General features: G+C 59.9%; 1 protein-coding gene across 11 annotated transcripts; it reads right to left on the reverse strand.

Annotated features, from left to right (window-relative positions):
* Nucleotides 1-372: 372 nt before the first annotated feature.
* On the reverse strand, nt 373-12,067 carry CPNE7 (copine 7). Of its 11 annotated transcripts, none has more exons than XM_019642583.1 (15): nt 11,761-12,067; nt 9,928-10,110; nt 7,384-7,458; nt 7,099-7,173; nt 6,628-6,711; nt 6,114-6,203; nt 5,927-6,025; nt 5,604-5,690; nt 5,262-5,321; nt 4,362-4,495; nt 3,819-3,873; nt 3,325-3,376; nt 3,127-3,260; nt 1,687-1,923; nt 373-982 (listed from the first exon to the last, which is right to left on the reverse strand). In XM_019642583.1, the coding sequence occupies exons 1-15, from the start codon at nt 11,932-11,934 to the stop codon at nt 779-781; spliced, it is 1,743 nt and encodes a 580-aa protein (XP_019498128.1). In that variant the 5' UTR covers nt 11,935-12,067; the 3' UTR covers nt 373-778. The 11 variants fall into 11 exon arrangements, with proteins under 11 accessions (XP_019498128.1, XP_019498151.1, XP_019498118.1 ...); XM_019642606.1 differs by having other exon boundaries at nt 3,127-3,171; nt 5,262-5,347; XM_019642573.1 differs by having other exon boundaries at nt 3,127-3,376; nt 5,262-5,347; nt 9,928-10,059.
* Between the last annotated feature and the right edge of the window lie 8,283 nt (nt 12,068-20,350).

Raw genomic sequence — 20,350 nt, forward strand, 5'->3', positions numbered from 1 at the left:
CGGCTCTTTGGGTTTGTACATGTGGCTCTGAAGTAAAATTGAAAATGAAAATAAAACTATCATAGTTTCATTTATAAAAAATTTAAAGCTATTATTCACAGAACGGTGATTGTGTAAAAATATATTTATGGCTCTCGAATAATTTTTACATTGTTGTGAGGAACAGGATTGGCTCTTCCAAGGGTGGGCAAACTTTTGAGACGGAACGCACCCAAAGAGCCGCATGTGGCTCGCAAGCCGCAGGTTGCCGACCCCTGCTCTAGAAGATTCCCAGTTTCAGGGTGCAGACTGGGAGGGGCAGGTTCTTCCCGCCCCACCCCTCCTCTGCTGCAGGGATGGGAAGGAGGGTAGGGGCAGTAAAGGCACAACTGCTGCAAGGGAAAGATGACAATTTATTAGGCCTGAGCCCCCACCCACTGAGGGGCAGGGAGGGGAGAGGTGGGGGCGCAAGCCGGGACAAGGGGCAACCTGACTGGGGACGGGGCCTGGGGCGTCCGGGTTTGCTCAGGGACTGAGATGCAGCCTGCTGGCCCCTGCCCATGAAGACCAGCTGAAAACAGGGAGCCCCCAGGCCCCTCCTGCTCTTCTCCTGGGGCAGGGCCAGGCACTGGGGGCTGCCGCCAGCCCCCCTGCTGCTGTGCTCCCCAGGGCCTGGATTTTTATCCTTCAGCTTTGGGGTCTGCAGAGGCTGGCCTAAGCAGCAGAATTCCAGGATGATGGGGGGTGGGCCCGCGCTGGGGGACAGGGTGCCTCTGGGAGGTCGGGGGGCGGGAGCGGCTTAAGGGACCCCAGGGGCGCTGGAGATGGGATGCTCCCCCAGCTGCCCAGCTCTCTCCGGGCGTCCGCATGGCACGCAGCCTGGCCCACCATCTCGGGCGTGGGCGCTGAGGCCTCGCGGAGGCAGCTCCTTGTGGCTGTAGTATTCCACCAGCTGCTTGGGCACCTCAGCCAGCACACACTTGGCCAGCGCTGCAGGGGACGCCTGCCGGGTGGTGACAAGGTGCTCACCCCTGAGGCCCTCCTGACCCTCCACCCCACAGCTGGTCACACCCCACCCTCATCCTCTAGAGCTCCGCCTCTCACACTGTGGTCTCCACCTCTGGGGCTGTGAAGTCGGCTCAGGGGACCCCAGCCAGGAATTCACCTGGTGGCCAGGTGAGCCTGTGTTAAGCATATAAACCTGACAATACGAACTGCAATGCCCCTGGCAGTCCTGGCAGCCGCTGGCATGCAAGTGACATCCGATGGGCTCTGGGCACTGCTCTGAGGGGCACGCATGCTCGTGTGAGCCCACTCTCCCCCAGTGAAGCCGTGAGTGTGCATCCACGTGACACGGATTTCCTTTGTGTGTGTTCCTGTGACGTGCTTCTCTTACTGTGTCTCAGAGGTTTGAAAGTGATTGTGGAGAGCTGGTTGGTGGAGTCACGGGGCCCATTCTCAACTCTGTTAGGTCTGATGGTTTTCATAATAGAAAGGTTTTTAGGTGCTTGAAGGCTGCTGGGGTCCTCGTCACAAAAGGGAGGGAACGGGGTGACGCGGGCCCCATCCGCTCAGCGCCTGTCTCTCCCACTATGGGGCCCAAGGTGAGACCTGCCACTGGGCCCAGAGCCTGGCACACAGTTGCTGAGACAGGGGGCACCTCCCCGGGGCCGGACCCTTGACCACCAGCCTGTCCTGAGCACCCACGTTCTTGAGTTCCCGGAAGGGCACGAACTGCACAATGTCTCGGGCTGCGGGCTCGCCCCTTGGGGAGCACAGGACACCGGCGTCCCCGTCCAGGGTCTGCATGTCCGTGAAGTCAGCGTTGCCCACGCCCACGATGATGACAGACATGGGCAGGTGGGAGGCACGCACGATGGCCTCTCGCGTGTCCGCCATGTCGGTCACCACGCCGTCCGTCAGGATGAGCAGGATGTAGTATTGCTGGGGCACAGGGGAGGGGGGGCCCAAGGGTCCTCAGGGCAGCTGCGTCTCTCCCACCACAGGCCCCCAAGTCCTCCCCCAGGGGGCCTGGGAGTGACCGCAAGCCTCCCTTAGCCCGTGGTTTTCACATGTTTCTGGAAGAGCTTTTGCGGACATGCAAACCTTGACAACCGCGGTAAACCCCGAGCCTATGCTCTGTAGCCCCCACTGCCCGACGCCTGTGCCTGATCCAGACTCTGAGGCACACGCTGCGGTGCCCGCAGCTTACAGGTGGGGACACAAAGGCTGGAAGAGCCAGCATTTGAACCCAGATCTGAGGCCAGAGAAGGAGGGATCAGTGGGTCCCAGGTGGGGAAGGGCTGAGATATGAGGGACAGCATTTAGTGAGGGCACGTCCTAGGAGGAATGGCGGATGTGGACACGAGGGGAACAGGGTGAGAACAGGAGGGGGCTGCTTTCAATGGCCTGGCCTTGAAGGCTGAGCTGTAGTCACGTAGTGGTGCCCATGGTCACGCACAGTGTGTCCTGGTCACGCACAGTGTGTCCTTGGTCACACACAGTGTGGCCTTGTTGTTAGCAGATCTACATGGAGAACTGAGGGGTGTTGGGTGTAAGCAGCCAGCTCTCAATTGGTTCAGAAAGAAGACAGTAGTGATACAAGGGTGGGAGGATCAGGACAAGACAGTGATCGGTACATCCAGGGAATGATATGCTGAAATCATGGTGCTATGCTTTCCACTCTCCTCTAAATTTGATGGTTTTTTAAAAATAAAAACTTAAAAGAAAGCAGCAGACCAGCAGTGCACACAGCAGCATAATCAGGTCTACAAAACATGGAGACAAGAAAAGCAGCATGCAACCTTTACCACAGTATTGTTTGTGCAAACAAAATTACAATATATGTACAACAGAACACAGGCACTGTGGGTGGCGTGGACAGGTCGGGAGACTCATGGCCCCACCAGGGCAGAATTCTGCAGATCAGAAGTGAGCCTGGTGGCTTCGAAGCCCTGCATCTCCACTCCCAGCCACTCTGGCCCCGTCCTTCCTGCCTCAGGGCCTTTGCACGGGCTGTTCCCCAGGCCTCTCTGCCCTCCATGACCCCACCTCGCACACAGCTGACCCCTGTCCTGCCCTCACCTCCCCACGGCACCCACCCCTTCCGATGCGCTTCGCACCGCGCCGCCCGCCCCAGACACCTACAGAAGCCTCCGCGGTGCGCTCCTCAGCCGCCGCCATGCGGGCCACCTTGGAGATGATGGGTGCCACGTTGGTGGGGCCATAAAGCTGGACCCTGGGCAGGCAGTTCTGGTAGGCCTCCACCACGCCCTGGATTCCTGGGGGGGGGGAGGAGGGAGTGTGGCCGCTGCAGCCCTGCCCCAGCCCCCCTCGCGCTCCTACCTTCGCACTCATCGTCCTCGGGGTTGAAGTTGATGGCAAAGTCATGGGACACCTGGGTTGGCACAAAAGGGACGTGTCAGCTGCTCAGCCTCCCGGGACCCCACAGCCCCACCTATTGGGAGACGTTGGTTTGGAGTCCCTGGGGCCACTGTGTGGAAAGGCGTCTGTGGGAGGGAGTCACTGGGACAGACAGACACACCCTGGGCACCACGCGAGCCCCTGGATCCAATGGGACCTGAAGCTGCTGAGCTGCATTGTTAATAAATACCCCCACCATGCTTCTCTGCGTCAGCCGGTTGAGCTGTTATTTGTGACTGGAAGATTCCAGACTAACGTCTTCCCCTTCTCCTTGTCTCCAGAGATCTAGTGCTAGGAGGGCAGAGGTCAGCCCCTCAGCGAAAGCCAGAGTCACATAATAGCGGTTCCCGGCAGGATGGCCTCTGCCTGGGAGGGGCACACAGGGAGATGGCTGGCCCTGGCCCCCGCTCTCCTACCTCAAACTTGGGAGGGATCCGGGCTCCAAACCCCAAAGCAGAGAACCTCTTGTCACTGGAAGAGAGGCCGCCCGTCACACAGGGTCCCTGGTTCCCAGGTGGGAATGGGGTGGGATGGGGACCACTTTGGTGGGAGACTGACAGAGCTCTGTGCCACCCTGTGTGACCCAGCCCAGGCCCTGCTCTGAGCCCCAGTCCACTTCCTCCCGCTTCTGCTCCAGGCTCAGCAGGCTCCTACTGGGGGGCAGCCTGACCCCGGAACGGCCGGCCTCCTGCCTGCGGGACCTCGGCTCCCAGCAACACCCCAGATGGAGGTCTTGCCCTCCACGGCCTCAGTTTACTGTTCTGTGAATTGGGATGCTGACGTGTGTGTTTGTGTGAAGGCTGCAGGGGACCCTGTGGTGAACATCAGTCCCACCCGGACACACAGGCTCTGCCACGCAGCCGTCACCCCATCACCCCGTGGCCCCTGCATTCCTGGCCTTGGGCAGGTCCTTGAGTGGGAGCCGGGGGTGGGGGCAGTTGGGAGTTGGAGCGACACACCTGTCGTAGTCCTGGCAGACCTCGCCCACCGCCACCAGGGCCTGCAGGTACTCGTTGGGTTGGAAGGGGTTGATGTAATGCAGGGAGCAGCTGTTCCGGGGGTCACCGTTGGAGGCTGTGAAGTCGATGGCCACCTGTGGAGACCCCCACAATGATCCCGGACGGAGCTGGCTTCCACCTGGCCTGAGATGGGCCCTGCACCCCCCGCTTGACAGGTAGGGGAAACCGAGGCTTGGGGAGCTGCTCAGCAACGGGGCATCTGAAAGCAGCTCCTGTGGCCTCGTGAGGAACCCCTGGGCCATGGGCCGGCGTGGCTTGGTGCTGGGCAGGGTCAGAAGGCGACTTGAGGAGAACAGATGTCCAGGCTGGCCAGCAAACCCAGGCACAGCAGTCCCAAGCTCTTGGGAGCCCCAGGAGGAAGCGAGTGCCCTGCAGGGACACCAGCCGAGGCCTGTGCACTGGCCTGGTCACTTCCCTCCGGTGAGTCTGAACCAAGGACAAGCAGGAGGGGACCTAAGGGGAACCCTGCGCAGCCCCACTGGCGCCCCTGGCTCCGGGGCAGGGCCACATCAGCTTGGGGCTGTCATTGTGCTGTACCCAGCAGGCTCCCACCATATTCTTCGCTCACTCATTTTCCTGTCACTGTTTCTGTGGAGGATAAGTCCTGTCCACACCCCTCAGGATGCCCGGCTGTGCTGCTCGGGGACAGGACGCCTCAGGAAGTACTGAGCACCAGGGCAGGGGCCTCCAAACCCTGCAGAAGGGCCTCGCTGTCCCCATCTCTCTGTACACGGCCCAGGTGACAAACCAACATGCTCTGTTAGGAGCCACGGGCCCAGGGGGTCGTCCTGCTGGGGTTCACCCGGCTGGCTGCGTGGGGGGCCAGGCCGCCGGACTCACCGTGCAGTGGACCTGGCAGCCGCCCATGATGTAGTCCAGGAAAGAGTGCACCCTGTGGAGCTTCCAGGCAGCAGCGTCAGCAGGGCCTGCCCAGGACCCCCCAGAAGCCCCCCAAACCCCCCACAGGAAGCAAACTGGGCTGCGGAGCTGGGCTGCCCAGTCCCCTCCCCTCAGGCCCTCAGGCCCTCAGGCCCCTCTTCCATGTTCCTTCTCTGTCCCCGACCCTCACACCTCCCTCCCCCACATGTTGGGGACTGCCAGGCATTGGGGACAGGGCCTTGAGGGTCCATCTGACCACGGGGTAACATCCAGGGAGGCCGTGCAGGCAGGGGCCACACTCACCTTCAGGTCCGCCAAGATGACCACGCCAGAGTTCTTGTAATTTCGCTTCTTCTGCTTGTACTTGGTGTTCATGCAGTCCCACTGGGCCTGGGGGACAGGGACATGCAGAGAGCCCCACCCGGAGTGCCAGCGCCCAGCACCCCACCCCACGGGGGCCGGGGGGCCTGAAAGCTCCAGCCTGGTTTCTGGCCGCCTGGCACGTGCGGTTTTCATTCTCACCGGGTCGTTACTCTTTTCTGAGTTCTACTGACGACAGATTCTGGAAGCCCCGCCCCCCGCGCAGAGCCCCGCCCACCCACACCTGTGGCTGCTCCCCAGCTCACCTGGCCCTCTCGAAAGGCCTTCTGCATCTCTGCGAAGGTGGTGGCGAACTCCCCGATGAGGTCGTGCTTCCCACGGGAGTCGTGGTCCCAGACGAGACCCTGTGGACGACAGGAGCCCAGGCCCCTCAGCTGGAGCCCCCGCCCCACCACCCAACACCAACAGCCTGGCCCCCCGGCCGGTCTCCACCTTCAGAGGCCGCGTCTCCTCGCAGCTGCACAGGCAGTTCAGCGACACCTTGAAGGGCTCCCACGCGGGGCTCAGGTTGTTCTTCACCACCTGGGGGTGGGAGGGGCCTCAGGTCCCAGGCAGGCCCTGCCCAGAGCTGCCTTCCCCCACCTCACCCCTTTGGAGACCACCCTCATAATTTCGGCCACATCCCTGGGCCCTGGGCTCCTTTTCCTGAAATAGACTCTTTTTTTCTTTAACTGAAACTAATTTATCTGAGAAGGAAACACTCTCAGTGCTGTGACTGTTGTGGCATTTCACCTACAGGTAGTGACAACAGAACAGAATTGCTCCCTGTCCAGAGGGAGGCGGGGGTGTTGGAGGTGAAGACCCCTACAGCCATGGGGGTCTGGGGGGACTTGGGGAGTGGCACGGGTCCGCTGTCTCCAAACCACTGCAGGGAGGGGCGCGCCGCAGGTCAGGGCTGTAGCCCCGGAGGGCTCTCTGACCCCAGGGGCTCGGCAGGGACCCTCACCTCCGTCCTGTACACCAGCTGCTCACTCTGGTCGTCATTGACCCGGTACATTTCCAGGAAGGGGTCCGACTTGCTGAAGAGGTCCTGCAGGAGGGGCAGAGGGTGTGCGGGCAAGGCAGGGGCCCAGCCCCAGCCCAGCTCTGCCATTTCCTGGCCGTGTCCCCAGACCCTCGGAGCTCCTATCTCCTATCTATAGAAGGAGGGCACAGCCCTTCCTGAGGGTGTCTCGGACGACGCGAGTCCTCGCCTTCCCCTTGAGAGCCTTCACTGCTCCCCACCTTCGCTGTAACGCCCGGCCTCTCTCACCCCCAGGCAGCACTCCTGCTGCTCCCTGTCCCCCAATACAGAAAGGGCTCAGTGGCGCTCACAGCAGTCAGAAACACGGCCAGTTCTGTCCCACATCATCCTCCAGGCAATGGCTGTGATGCATGAGGCTGGCCTTCTCGTGCCCCAGGTGGGCGCCCCCCTCACCTTGTCGTCCAGCTTCCTGGCCCGGAAGGAGAGCTCCACGTAGCCGTTGTTTGCAGAGATGTCCTCGGCTATCACCTGGGCAGGGAGAGACACAGGTCTGAGCATGGCAGGCGGGGCCTGACCCCACCGTGGGTACCCCTAGCCCGGCCTGAGGGGAGGCGTCTGGACCCCCCCCCCAGGGCCTGCCTAGGCAGCAGTGCAGCCCTGGGCCCTTCTCTAGGACGGGACCCTGAGCACCACGGCGGGCGAGGAAGGGCAGGGCCCTGGCTGGGAAGGCGGCCTCACCGTGATGGTGGACTTGCCAGCATTCCTGCCAAATTTCAGCAACAGCGCTTGGGTCATCTTCTTCTGGGCCACAATCTGGAAGTCAGAAAGGTCAGGGAGGGGTCAGCTCCTGCCCCCTGGGGACCCTACCCAGCCCTGTCTCCTGGTCTCCTCCCCAAACCCACTGTGCAGGACCCATGCCCTCGGCCCTCTCCCAAGACGCTCGACCACCTGTCGTCCCTCTGTGGTCACCTGTTGCGCTGCCAGGCGCCCTCACTTCCACCGTCTCATGGGCCCTCCCATCGCCCATGTGTCAGATGAAGGAACTGAGACTCGGAGAGGAGGCGGACTGCCCAGGCCCTGCGCAGCTGAGCACACACGCCTATCGCAGAAGCGGGGCTGCCTGTCAGCTCATGGGGCCTGGAGCTTCGCCAGCCCAGGGGCCGGGCCTGTGCTGGGCGTCCGCGGACCCGTGGCTGGTGTGAGGGGTGGCACAGGGGGCAGGAGCCAGATGCAGCCCAGCTCTCCACCCTCCGTTAGTGCGGACGTTCTGCACCGTGGGCAGCGGGGGTGTGCCTCCCTGAGGTCTGGTTCCCTCGCCTGGGCCTTCCCTTCCTTGCCAGGCCCCCTGCAAGCCTGACCTGGGGCCAGTGAGTGGACGCAGGGACACCGGATGCGGCCAGTGGTGCCTGCCCATCAGAGGGCAGACCTCAGGTGGCTGGGTGTGCTGGTCGGATAAATGATGGCCACCCCCCACGGCTGCTGGAGGGTCCATGACTCCCACTGAAAGGAGCCCACCCTTCACTTGCCAGCAAAGGCTCGGAGCGACCTCAGCTGTCACCATGGTGATGGCAGCACAGCCGCAGCTAGCGCTTACCTGGCCCCCCCACCACTGCTCCTGTCTGTTGGGGGGGGCGTGGAAAAGTGAGCTGAGTGCAGATAGGAGACAGGCTAGTCCCCACCCACTGTCCATCAGGGGCTGCCTGGCTGGCAGCTTCTGAGGGAACATTCCGTGTGGAAGAGAACATGCCCCAGGTGGGGTGCGGGGATCGCCCCACAGGTGCAGGGCTTGTGCAGCCCGGACACCCCTATCTGTAGGCCTCACTTCTTGGCTCTCCTGTCTGGCCAAAGGGATGGCTGCTGTGGTAACAGCGGCCAGCAGTAAGTGCTTTCTGCGTGTGGCCCGGGCTGGGTGTGTGTTTTGTTAAGCTCAACACCTGCAGCAGCCGCTGAGGTGGCCGTGCTGTCACCATGATTCCCAGATGAGGAGGTTCAGGCAGAGGTCAGGGACTGGCTCAAGGTCACAGCATGGGGATTTGAAACCACTGTCTACACCCTTCACCTCTGACTGCAGTGCCTGTGACAGCCGTGCAGACGTGGGGCGTTGGCCAGGGTGGTTGCAGAGCGGGTCTGCCATGGGCCTTGTCGTTTTCTGACGTTTACATGTATATGTAGACATGTGTGTCCACATGTGTGTCAGTGTGCCCATGCATGTGTCTCTGTGTGGCATGGATCTGTGCCCCCGCATGTGTGCACACATGCAGGTTCATGTCTCATACATGTGTGCCCATGTGTCTGTGTGTGTGCATGTCTACATGTTGCACGTGTGTCCATGTGTGTGCTGTCCTCTTCTGTGCCAGCGATGGCAGGTGGTGGTATCGGGCCCTGCCGCTTTCTCGTAGGCTGTGTCCTTCCTAATTCTCAGTCCTTTTATCTGTGAAATGGGGAAAAGTGGGGATGACAGAACAATCTGTCCTAAACCAGCTCCGACCCAGGCAGCGAGGGGATGAGTCACACAGACGTCTGTCGGGTACAGGACGCTGGGCAGCAATGAGAACACGCTGTGATTCACAGACATGGAATTCTAGCACAGGCTGGGGGGAGGGGGCCTGCGGCTGCTGAAAGCGCCCTATGAGAGCTGTGATGTTCACGTGTGCACAGCCGTCTAAATCCACCCATCTCACTGTACGTAAATAAGACCCCGGGAGGAAGCAGTGCTCCATGGCGCCTGGGAGCGGTCTGGTCGGAGGCCAGCAAGAGCTCTCGTCACCCTGATGACGGACGGGGATAAACAGCCGTGATGGGCTGGCCACTGCACACGGAGGGACAAGGAGACCTCGTGTGCCCATGTGGAAGGGCTCCTCGTGTCACGGAGGTGAAAAGAGCAGGTTGCAGAACAGTGTCTGGAACTGGTGTTTTAAAAAATACATAGAGAAAAACCATGCGCGCATTTGCTTGTGTGAGAATGCGTCCTGGTCAGATGCACCCAACCTGGGGGCCATGCAGGAGGGAGACGGGCCTTTCATGCTTCCTGAGGGCTGAACCACAGGAATATACTGCCCAGTTCAAAATCACATATTTTACAAATAACTAATAAAGACCTTTTCAAGGGAAGACGCTGTGGAGATGGGCAGAGCCGGGGTGCCCATCCAGAGGGGTGCCCGTGGTGCCTGGCACACAGTCAGCGCCTCGTCACGCCCCGTGCCCCCACTGCCAGTGCACCAGCTCTCAGGACCAGCCCAGGCACCTTTCTGCCTTCCTGGCTCCCGAGGGGAAGGGGCCCACCTGCCCCAGGGTGCATTCCATGCCCCCCAGGAAGTCGTCGTCTTGGCAGCTGTGGCTGCTGGGCCCGTGGCTGTCATAGACCTCGAAACGCAGCTTCTGCACCTCCTCGAAGTAGTAATCCAGCGTGAAGACCTTGGAGAATGTGGGGTGCAGGCAGCTGGGGACCACCTCCGTCCTGCCTACCTGCAGGAGCCGGGAGCAGACCCCGCCCTGAGGCTCCCCTCTGCTGGAGGACTGGCTCCAGGCCAGCCAGTGGGCCCCCCACCCGACCTGCTCTCCACCCGGCATGATTCCCAGGAAATCTGGGCACCTCCCTCCCTGAAGTAAAGGTGCACCCTCCAGCGGACATGGGCTCAGCTTCTCTGCCTCTTCGTCTCATGCCCACCTCAGCTGCTCTGTCCCCACATCATGGATGGGGAGACGGAGGCTCAGCTCTGAGTCAGGGACTGAACCCCAGAAGCCGGGGCTGGGCAGGGAGGAAGGCCGGGGGCAGAGACCCTGGGTTTAGCTCTCTCCTCCATTGCAGCCCCTGCCCTCTGAAGCACAATCCCAGCTGGGCAGACAGGTTTCTGTACCACCCTCCAGGGTCCCACAAACGCCTGAACCCTCAAATAGGGCATCTGCACCAGGCAGTGCTAAGACAAGCAGCGAAGGCTAATAGGGTTTGGAGCACACCTTCTCCAATGCTCCATGCCAAGCATACACTGGACTGGGGGCCACCTTTACACCCTCAAGGCCCGTGGCTGGGGCCGGTGAGCTGACCACAGAAGGTCACAGTGCCCGCCTGCAGCAACTCCGTTTGCTGGTAGCTGGCCCAGTGCAGCCTTAGGGACTCCGGGCCACTCAGTGGTGGGGCGCCCACATGTCCTGCTCCACCACCTACACCTAGGCTCCTGGCTGCCAACACCAGGGACCTCTCCCTCCTCCTGCCCCCCCCCCCACCCCAGCCTCATCTTCCTGCCCTACCTGCCTGCCCCGGCCATGGGCAGCTGTGGCCCCTCCTTTGTCTGTCCCCCCCCCCCGCCCCTCAGCCGCAGCTTCAAAACCGCCAACCTCGCCTGCATACCCGCTTTCTCGCCCTTTCAATGTGAGATTGTGAGCGAGAAAGCACTCTGTACAGCGCAGGGTGCCCAGAGCTGTCGCAGCCACCAGCCCTTTCCTCGGGCTGGGCTAGGCTGGGTTGGGGGATTACAAGGGGTGGCGGGCCATGGGGAAGCCACCTCCAGGACCAGAGGGTGTCAAGAGGAGCGCCTCATGCCCCGCACACGCCCGCCCAGGGAGCCAGGTCCGCCGGGCGCACGAATGCAGCCGCAGCGGTCCCAGCCCCGGCCACACCGCACACTGGCCAGGCCAGGTCACCCCAGGATGGCTCCAGACCCTCACTGGAGACCCACGCTCAGTCTGCAAGTGCCAGAGGAGTGAGGCAACAGACTGGGAGCCCTCGGGGAGGGGCATCCCCAACCTCGGTCGTGTCCCGGCTTCCCAAGTGGAGCGCCCTGCCTGGCTCAGCGGCTCCCCTCCCTGTTCCCGTCTCTGCGGGACCGGCAGAGAAGCAGAACTCCTGGTTGCCTGGCTGCCCAAGGGGAATCCGTGACCCCAGTCCAACCCCGGTACCCCCACTCCCTTCTGCGCCCCTTAGTCAAGCCTCCTGCCCATACCCAGAGCCCCACACTGGACCCGGGTGGCACCCCCACCCGAGCACCTCTCGGCAGCCGCCACATGCAGTCCCGCCCGCACTCCGCTCCCTCAGCGCCTGGACGCCCCTGCCCTGTGCGCCGCTAGCGTCGCGAGCCCACCTCGTCCCCGCGCCCCGCGCAGCCCTGCCCGGCACACCTGCACCCACTGGCCCTGCAAGCGCAGCAGCAGCAGCACGCTGGGGTCGGACTTGGTGAGCGGGTCGCGGTCCAGCAGGTGCCGGCAGCTGAGCCGCAGCTCTACCTTCGAGGCGCAGGGCGCGGGCACCACCCCGGGGGCCGCCGACGCCCCGCGCTCGGAGCCCGCGCTCATGCTCCACGCCGGCGCTTGGGGACCGGCCGGGCACACGGAGGGGCCGCTGCTCGCGAGTCAGAGATGGCCCGGCCAGCGTGGCCGCGCTTCCCTGCACGGGCACGGGCACACGTGGCTTCTGCGGCCGCCACCACGCGAGGACTGCAGGGGGTGGGGGCGATGGAGAAGGAGACAGGAGGGGGCGGGGCCTGGGCGGGGCGGCAGTGGGAGGGGCGGGGCCTGGGGCGGGGCAGCAGTGGAAGGGCGTGGCCTGGGGACGGGGCGGCAGTGGGAGGGGCAGGGTGCTATGGCGAAGTGGTGGCCCAGGAAGGGGTGCGGCGAGGGTTGGGCGACAGCCCACCCAAGTCACCCTGTTTGCCTCCTGCCTCGGGGGGAGGCGGGGGTTTGGCCGTGTGTGATCCCTGGCGGAAGTTTGGGGTCAGGACAAGGGTGTGCCCTCCCCGACTGCGCGCAGCCCCTCAGGCCTCCTGGACCAAGGTCCCTCAAAGGCAGGAGGCAAGTGGGCCACGGAGCCCCAGTTTAGCACCAAGTCCTTGGGCCCCTCCCTGAGCTTTCGGACCCCACGTCCAGACTCAGAGGCATTTCGTGGCAACGTCAGTAACAAGTATTTAGTGGGTGCCTACTGTGCACCAGGCTCCTTGCTGGACTGGGGCTGGAGACAGGAAGAGCTGGTGCACCGCTTGCCTTTGTGGAACTTGTAGTCCAAGAGTAGGGTGGTCCTGGGGGTGCCTGGGCTGAGGGTCAGAGGCTAACCAGGCTGTGCCTAAGGGCCCTTCCACCCCACCCTGCAGCCCACAGAGACTGGCCTGGGCTCATGGGAGGGACCCACTGTCCTGAGAACCCCATCCTGACAGAGGAAGGCCTGCAGGACAGGAGATGATGGCCGAGGAAGAAGCCACCTCCCAGCACTCTCTCTGCCAATTTTGGCCAAAGACCATGGTGGGAGGGGCCAGGAAGGGGGTTTAAGGTGACGGGGCCAGGAAGAAGTGGGGCAGAAGCCAGATCTCGGCGCGTCAGGATCTGTGCACTCAAGCTGCTCAGCTCTCAGCTTTGACCAGCAGGACCCCAGAAGATCCTGGGGTCAGAGGGCCTGCCAACTATGGAAAGGCTGCTCCTGGTGGTGCTGGGCTGCGGGAGACCCCGGGACAGCAGAGGGGTCCCCAGGCAGGATGCAGTGAGCAGTGTTCCTGGAGCTTGGAAGATGGGGCTGCAGCCGGTGCCCCTGGAAGGGTTTGCAGAGAAAGGGATGCCCGTGGCTGGGCTGACTGAGTTGGCCCCCAGCACCTCGGCCCACTTCCTGAGTCCCCGGCTAACGAGGTGAGGGGCAGGTCACACACCGAGAAGGATGGAGGCCAGTCTGGTGGCTCTCTTCCGCCTCACCCAGCCTGTGTCAGCTCCTCTCGGAAGCTGGCTGAGGTTCGCACAGTTTTGGACACCAGCTGTCGGAGTCCAGCTTCTCTCTGTAGATGCCAACCTGGAGCCGCCTGGAGCCATCCTGCCCGTGTCTTTCCTAGGCCAGCTTTCCAGGGCTGGGGGGGCCCGAGTCCGAAGCCCACCAGCTGTACACGTGGGCTGTGGGGGTGCCTCTCAGGCTTGTAGGGGCCCCAGGCCCTCCCAGAGCTTTCCTGAGGACTGGCCCACGGGCCCTACTCCAAGGCTCGGCGTGCAGCTCAGCAGCACCAAGGACAGCCCTGGCGCCCACTGGCCCCTGTGTGCTGACCGTACCAGCATTAAGCCACATAAGCCTCACAACCACCCATGTCACAGATGGTGAAAGGGGGCATCGGTAGCTTCCCATGGCCACTAGACTGCTGGTAAGTTACTTACCCCTCAGTAAGTAACAGGTGACGTTTCCACCGGGAATAATTCAGGGTTTGGGAGTTCAAGTCTCCGAGGCCCAGAGAGTTTAATGGAGCCACTGGGGTCTCCAGCCACAGCCTCACATTGACAGGTCTCACCCACCTCCATAGTGACCCCGGGCCTCTGCTCTGGAGCACGGGGCTCCTGAGGGCATCGGCGGAGAGAAACTGCAGAGGACCAAGCCAGATTTCCTGGTGTTCGGTGCCTGCGCCAGTGCTAAGGGCCGAGAACAGGCAGCCAGGATGTGAGGCTGCATGTCCCCTACCCAGTGCCAGCCCCCAAAGCCCTGGGACAAGGGAAGGGCCGGGAAGAGTTCTATCAGCCGGACACAAGATGTGAGGTCCCCTCCCTTCACATATTTTGTTGTCATTGTACAGGAAATATCCGACAGTGTTGAAACATTAGACAGTGTACATCAGTAGGTGAAAGCAGAGGCCAGCTTCCAGGCATAAACACGCTAGCATTAGATTTTCACCTCCCAGCTCTCCCCATCAAACCTATTTGTATTAATTTGTTAAGTTGCCTTCAACCCTCGCAGCCTTTATGACACATGGTTTGTCAGATGCCAGCTTGGGGAACCGTCCGATCACGTCTCAGAGCCGAACCTCTGGGCCGCGGACCGTGAGCATTGAATGGCTGCCTGTTCGGAGGCCAATGTGCTAGTTTCTGTGTTGTAACCGTGTTTCTTTTTTTTTTTTTAAGATTTTTTTACTGGGGAATTGGGGAATGGGAACAGCGCTGGGGAATTGGGGTAATGTCCTTTTGTTCTTCAGTCTAGTTGTGGAGGACGTTGCTTCTCTGGCCCAAGTTGGCACCATCATTGTGCTCTTCCCGGGCGAGGCAGATCAGTCGCCGGCTTCTGGACGGCCGCTCACTGCGGCTGCTGGCCACACACGCTAGCTGCTGGCTACATACGGTAGCCCATGGCAACCCACTGCAGCAGGGGCTGCAGCCTACGCCATCGCTGGCGACTCACGGCAGCCCAGCTCCAGGTTGAGCTGTTGTTCAGCATCTTAGCTGTGGAGGGCAGTGTCACTGGCCCTCATATGTGGGATCCGAACCGGGGCCCTCTGGCGTCCCAAACCAGCTCTTAACCAACGTGCCACTCGGCTGGCCCCAGTAACCGCGTTTCTTTCCTTATTAAGAGCAGCGTATGGCCTTCTTCCATGCCACAGACTGAATGTCACCCCTAAAACTCATATGTAGACACCTATGTGATGGCGTTAGGAGGTGGGGCCTCTGGGAGGTGATGTGGTCAGGAGGGTGGGGCCTCATGGATGGCATTAGTGCCCTCATAAGAGACCCCCAGAGCTCCCTACCCATGGGGCTGTGAGGACACATGGTTTGCGAACCAGGAAGGCGGCTCCCACCAGGCACCCAATCTGCTGGCACCTTGCTCTTGGACGTCCAGCCTCCAGAACTGTGAGACGGATGTTATCCATGGCCCCCTTCTGGGGTGTGTGACATTCTATACCTGCAGCAGGGGCCAGGGAGCTGCAGCCCCTGGGGCCCCACCTGGCAGCTGCCTGTTCTGTAAATATAGTTTTATTGGAACACAGCGACATCTGTCCCTTAAGACGTTGTCTGGGCCTGACTTCCTCTCCAGGAGCAGAGCAGAGCACCTGTCACAGACTGTGGCACAGAAAGCCAGAAGTGCTTGCTATTCGGTCCTTTAAGAAAAGGTTTGTCGAGCGCTGGTGTACTGCGTGAGGACACCTGCCCAGGGACAGTCAGGACACTGCCCAAGGCCTGCTCTTCCCCACTGGGGTCCCTGACCCCAGCCCCCTGTCCCCAAGGCCTGTCCTGGGGACCTCTCCATCCTGAGATGGCAGCCTGCTCACCCAAAGCAGTGATGAGAGAAGAACAGAGAAGAGACCCCTGTACCTAGCCCAGCCTGGTGCCTTCCTGTTTGCCCTGGTCGAGTAGGAGCAGCCCACACTCAGGGACAGGGTCAGACTAGGGCGCGGACGTCAGGAGGCGGGACCCAAGGCAGGAGCACGGAGGCCATGAGGACCCGCTGCCCACAAGCCCCGGGGGACCATGTGATGTGGGCGGGGGAGGAGCGGTCCCCAGACACAACCCTGGCGTTGTGTGGCCTGACTCATCTGTGCTTTGATGATGTCTGCGCCAGCTCCGTGGGGCCGACTTTCCCTCCACCTCCTGTTCCCTTTCATTAGTGACCCAGTTCTGCCTCCCCTTTCCCCGGGAAGCACCACCCTTTCTGGGGAGCTTTCCAGAAGGGCAGGAACTAAGCAGCTGGTCTGCTGCGTTTGTTTGTCATCCAGCACTACGGAATTGGGGGTCCATCTGCAGATGTGGAAACTGAGGCTTAAAAAGGAGGGGGGGCTGGCCAAGTGGTGTGTTGGTTAGGAGTTGGCTTGGGATGCCAGCTCTGAGCAGCGGGGACCTGGTTCGGATCCCACATGAGGGCCAGTGACGCTGTGCCCTCTACAGCTAAGATGGTGAACAACAGCTCCGCCTGGAGCTGACTGCCGTGACTCGCCGATGACAGCGTAGGCTGCAGTGAGGCTGGCCAGCAGCTGGTGTGAGCTTTTGTGAGCTGCAGTGAGCCGCCGTGAGCGGCCGTCCAATAGCTGGTGAGCGACTGCCTCACCCGGGAAGAGCGCAATGATGGTGCCAACTTGGGCCAGTGAAGCAACGTCCTCCACAACTAGACTGAAGAACAAAAGGACAGCAACTTGTCTGTTCCCTCCCCCAATTCCCCAATTAAAAAAAATAAATAAATCAAAAGTCACAATGTACCCTTCCCTCCGAAGTCAGAAATACAGTGTGATAGTGAAAAATAATCAAAAGAGGAAAAACACAGCCTGGGGAAGTTAAAATTCCTGCTGTCTGGCCAAAAATGAGTAAAATAAACACATAATAAGTTGACAGAGCGCCCCCTGGTGGCCGCCACGGGCGTTGCGGGCGGCACTTTGGGCGTCACTCCCGAGACGCACCTGCCACCCACAGCGGTGGCTCCGACCGCCAAGCGCGCCTGGAGATGGCAGAGGAAGCGCATCCAAGGGTGGCCCGCGCCTGGCTGCAGAAACGGACACGTGTCAGCGCGCGTCCTCCTGCTGGTTTTCTATGTGACAAATGACCACAAACAGCAGCTAAAGCAACGCGCAGGCTCCCTACTCAGCGGCCAGTTGAGGCGATGACACGTGGCGTGGCGCTCCTGGAGGCGTGGGGAGGCCTCTGCCCTGCACTGGGGTCACAGTCCCCAGTGGTCTGCTCACCAGTCCTGCCCTCGCTCAGGGGACACCTCGCACGTCCTCCAGGCAGCATCCGGGCCATCCTGGATCCTGCCACCCCAGTGCCAGGGATGGCTGGTGGACAAAGGACCCCACAGCCTGGCAGTGGCCAGTGGCTAGTGCCGCCTTGGAGCTGACCATCAAGTGGACACAGACACAGGCAGCCCTTGCAGGACCCACGTCCTACCAAGTGGGTGTTTGCTGTCCCTCACAGATCCCCAGCTGCAGGGCCTCGGTGACGACCTGTAGACCTCCCCAGGGGACTCACAGTGCCGCCCGCCCGCCAGGCCTCCAGCCCCGTCTTTGGGAACGTGCTCACCTCACTGCTTCCAGGACACGTCACCTCCTGAACAGCTCGGGGACCACTGACAAGAGCACTGCAGGACGCAGTCAGCAGGAGCTGCTCCTGCCCTAGCACAGGCATTTCCTGCCTGGCCTCACCAGGTGGCACGTGCAGCTTACCCACTGGGCACCTGCAGCCCTGCGTCAAGAGCAACAGGATGGAAGCATTGGGGTGGGGTGGGGGTGGGGAGACAAGGGCTGGGAGAAGCAGCTCCCTCAGAAGAGACAGTAATTCTGCCACCACCACCACCGGGCCTGCCAAGCGAGGGCTGCTGCACAGAAAAGTAGACAGACAAAGCGTACCAGGTCCCCACGCCAGGCCTCCCCTTAGCCCATTGCCTCCCCGCACCCCGTCCCCCGGCATGTGAGGACTGGTCAGGTCACCCCTGCCACACCTGTCTTCTCCCCTGGAAAAGGCTGCATCACACCCCCACTCACCCCTGCAGGCCTCTAACCCCCCGGACTGTCTTTGTCACCTGGCTCTCTCCCTTCTTCAGCACTATTCTGTCCCCAAATACCGTGGCTTCTTCCTCAGAGTTGACAGGCCCTCAGTGCTGCCTCCCTCCTTCCAGTCCTGCCTTCTGCCCACTCAAGTCTCATTTCCACACAGCTCCCCCAAAGACATCCATGTCCTAATCCCCAGACCCAGGGATATCACATTAATCAGCAAGTCACAAACCTTGAGATGGGGAGAGTGTCCTGTATTTTCTGGTGGGGCCAATTTAATGCCCCAAGCCCTGACAAGTGGAGAACTTTTCTTGGCTGAGGTCACAAGATGCCACAGATAAGAGGCCTACGGGGTATGGCCGGTGGCGACCCGATATCCTGCTGCTGGTCCTGACGGGGGCCTCTGGGAGCCCAGGGCTGTCCCTAGCTGAGAGACCCAGAGACGCGAATTCTGTCCCAACCTGACAGAGCCTGGAAATGGCCTCACCCTGGAGCCTCAGAGGGGCGGGGCCTATGTTTCGTCCTGCGACTGGATGAGCTGCCTGGTGCTGGCTTCTGAGGACACAACCAACCCAGACGAGGTGTCTGTGATGTTCTAAGCACACGAGTTCTTGGTGATTCGATATGGCAGCAACAGGAAACAAATACAGGTCCATAGGTTTCTTTACTGAAACATGAATGAGATGATGTCACTGCCTTCCTCCACGTCTTCCAGTTTTTCGGTCATGTTCAGAGTAAAATTCAACCTCTTGTCTGTGGCGATGTGCTCTCCTCCTGCAACTGTCCCCACCCCCGCATCCTACGTCTCCCCCAGTTCCAGCATGGTGGCTTCTTTCTCGTCAGCCAAATCCTGGCCTTACTGTCACCTCATCAGAGAAGCCTCTCTGAGCTCATAAAACCAAGTAAGCGCCTTATTTTAATTCTCTTTAAACATTTGGCATTTTTCTTATCTTTTGTCTGGATCTCCCACTAACGTGTGGGTGTCCTGGAGTCTGGGCCTTATCTCGAGTGGACACTCACGTGCTCCCTGGGCCTGCAGGTCTCAGTAAATGTCACCTGAATAAATTTAATCACGGGGACATTAGACGAAGCCTTACGTGAACGGCCTAAAAAGCAGTTAAATGTGCTAATACATTCCTCTTATAGTTTGAGGCGATCTGAGCTAGAGTTTTCTGTAGCTCCCAACATGAAACTTTCTGTCACACCTTCTTTTTCTCCTTAAGTTTTTCAGCTCTGTCTAAAGCGTGTTGTCATAGCTATTTTTATTCAGCAGTTACAGATCTTCACATAAGATGACCTTCCCTCGGAGCAGCAAGTCCTCACGGACAGATGTGGAGCCGACACGAGGGGCACCAGGGGCTGCTTTTCACGACGTTCACGCCTGCCAGGCTCTCAGTTCTGAAACCTTTTCTGCACACGCAGATGCTGTCCACATGCAGAGAAAAATCACAGCACAGTAGGCCCCTCAACAATGGCCTATTTATACTAAACCATTAATTATCAATAACCTCAAAGTACGTTCCTAGACACAGTGAATCCTGGGTGAGATCAGGTGAGGGAAAAAAGCATTATGGGAGTGAAGCGAAATGAGCACACTCATGTAAGTAATCTAGTAGCAATGACAAGAGATAATTGTCCACCAGTGTCGTTTCCTGGGGGGAGAATCCACCTTTCCTTACAAGAAACACGCTCGTAGTTTCATTAAGTCAATCGGCCTTAATTAGCACACCGCTTCCTAGGTACCGTGCTAGCCCGAAATCCTGCTCTTCACTCGGCTCCAGCTCATGACACTTAGTCAGACTCTTCCTGTTGTACATGCGTATTGACAGGGTTACGGCGTTTATCTTCAACAACACTCTCTTCCAAAAACATGCATCAGTCAGCCTCTTAGCCTGTGCATGGCTCACACACACACACACACCCTCTCCTTGGGCTGCAAGCACACACCTCAAAGGTTACTAACAAGCTTGTTTCCTTACAGACTGTTCTTGTCAACCTCCTTCTAAGTCCCTAAAGTGAATTTATTTACTTCTTAAGGCATTTCCTACAGCAAGACTAGCGCCCATAAAATGATTAAGGGTTCTTCACGTGTCTGACTCATATAACTGTTCTTCATTCTTTTCTCCTTAACATTCTAATTTTTGATGACAGCAACGACAATGACGATAGCCCTGTAGCTTCCACCTATTGTACTTAGCATGTGCTAAGCATTGGGCCTGAGGCTTTAAATATTATCTCCGTTAACCCACCCAATGGCCCTATAGGCAGATTCTTATTACAGCTCCATTTATAAGAAGCTGTGAAGTGTGGAGTATAAGTTGCTTGTCCAAAGTCACACAGGCCCATTCTCTTCCCTTCCTGTGGGACCTCAGTTACACTTATAGGAAAAGCTAAATGTTTTAATACATACGTCTCATACTCTTTCCTTTTTCATCTTTTCCTCACTCTATGTTTTATTTTATTTTATTATTATTTTTTAAAAGATTTTATTGGAATTGGGGGAGGGGAAC

This window comes from Hipposideros armiger, unplaced genomic scaffold, assembly GCF_001890085.2.
Source record: "Hipposideros armiger isolate ML-2016 unplaced genomic scaffold, ASM189008v1 scaffold_4, whole genome shotgun sequence".
Classification (NCBI taxonomy): domain Eukaryota; kingdom Metazoa; phylum Chordata; class Mammalia; order Chiroptera; family Hipposideridae; genus Hipposideros; species Hipposideros armiger.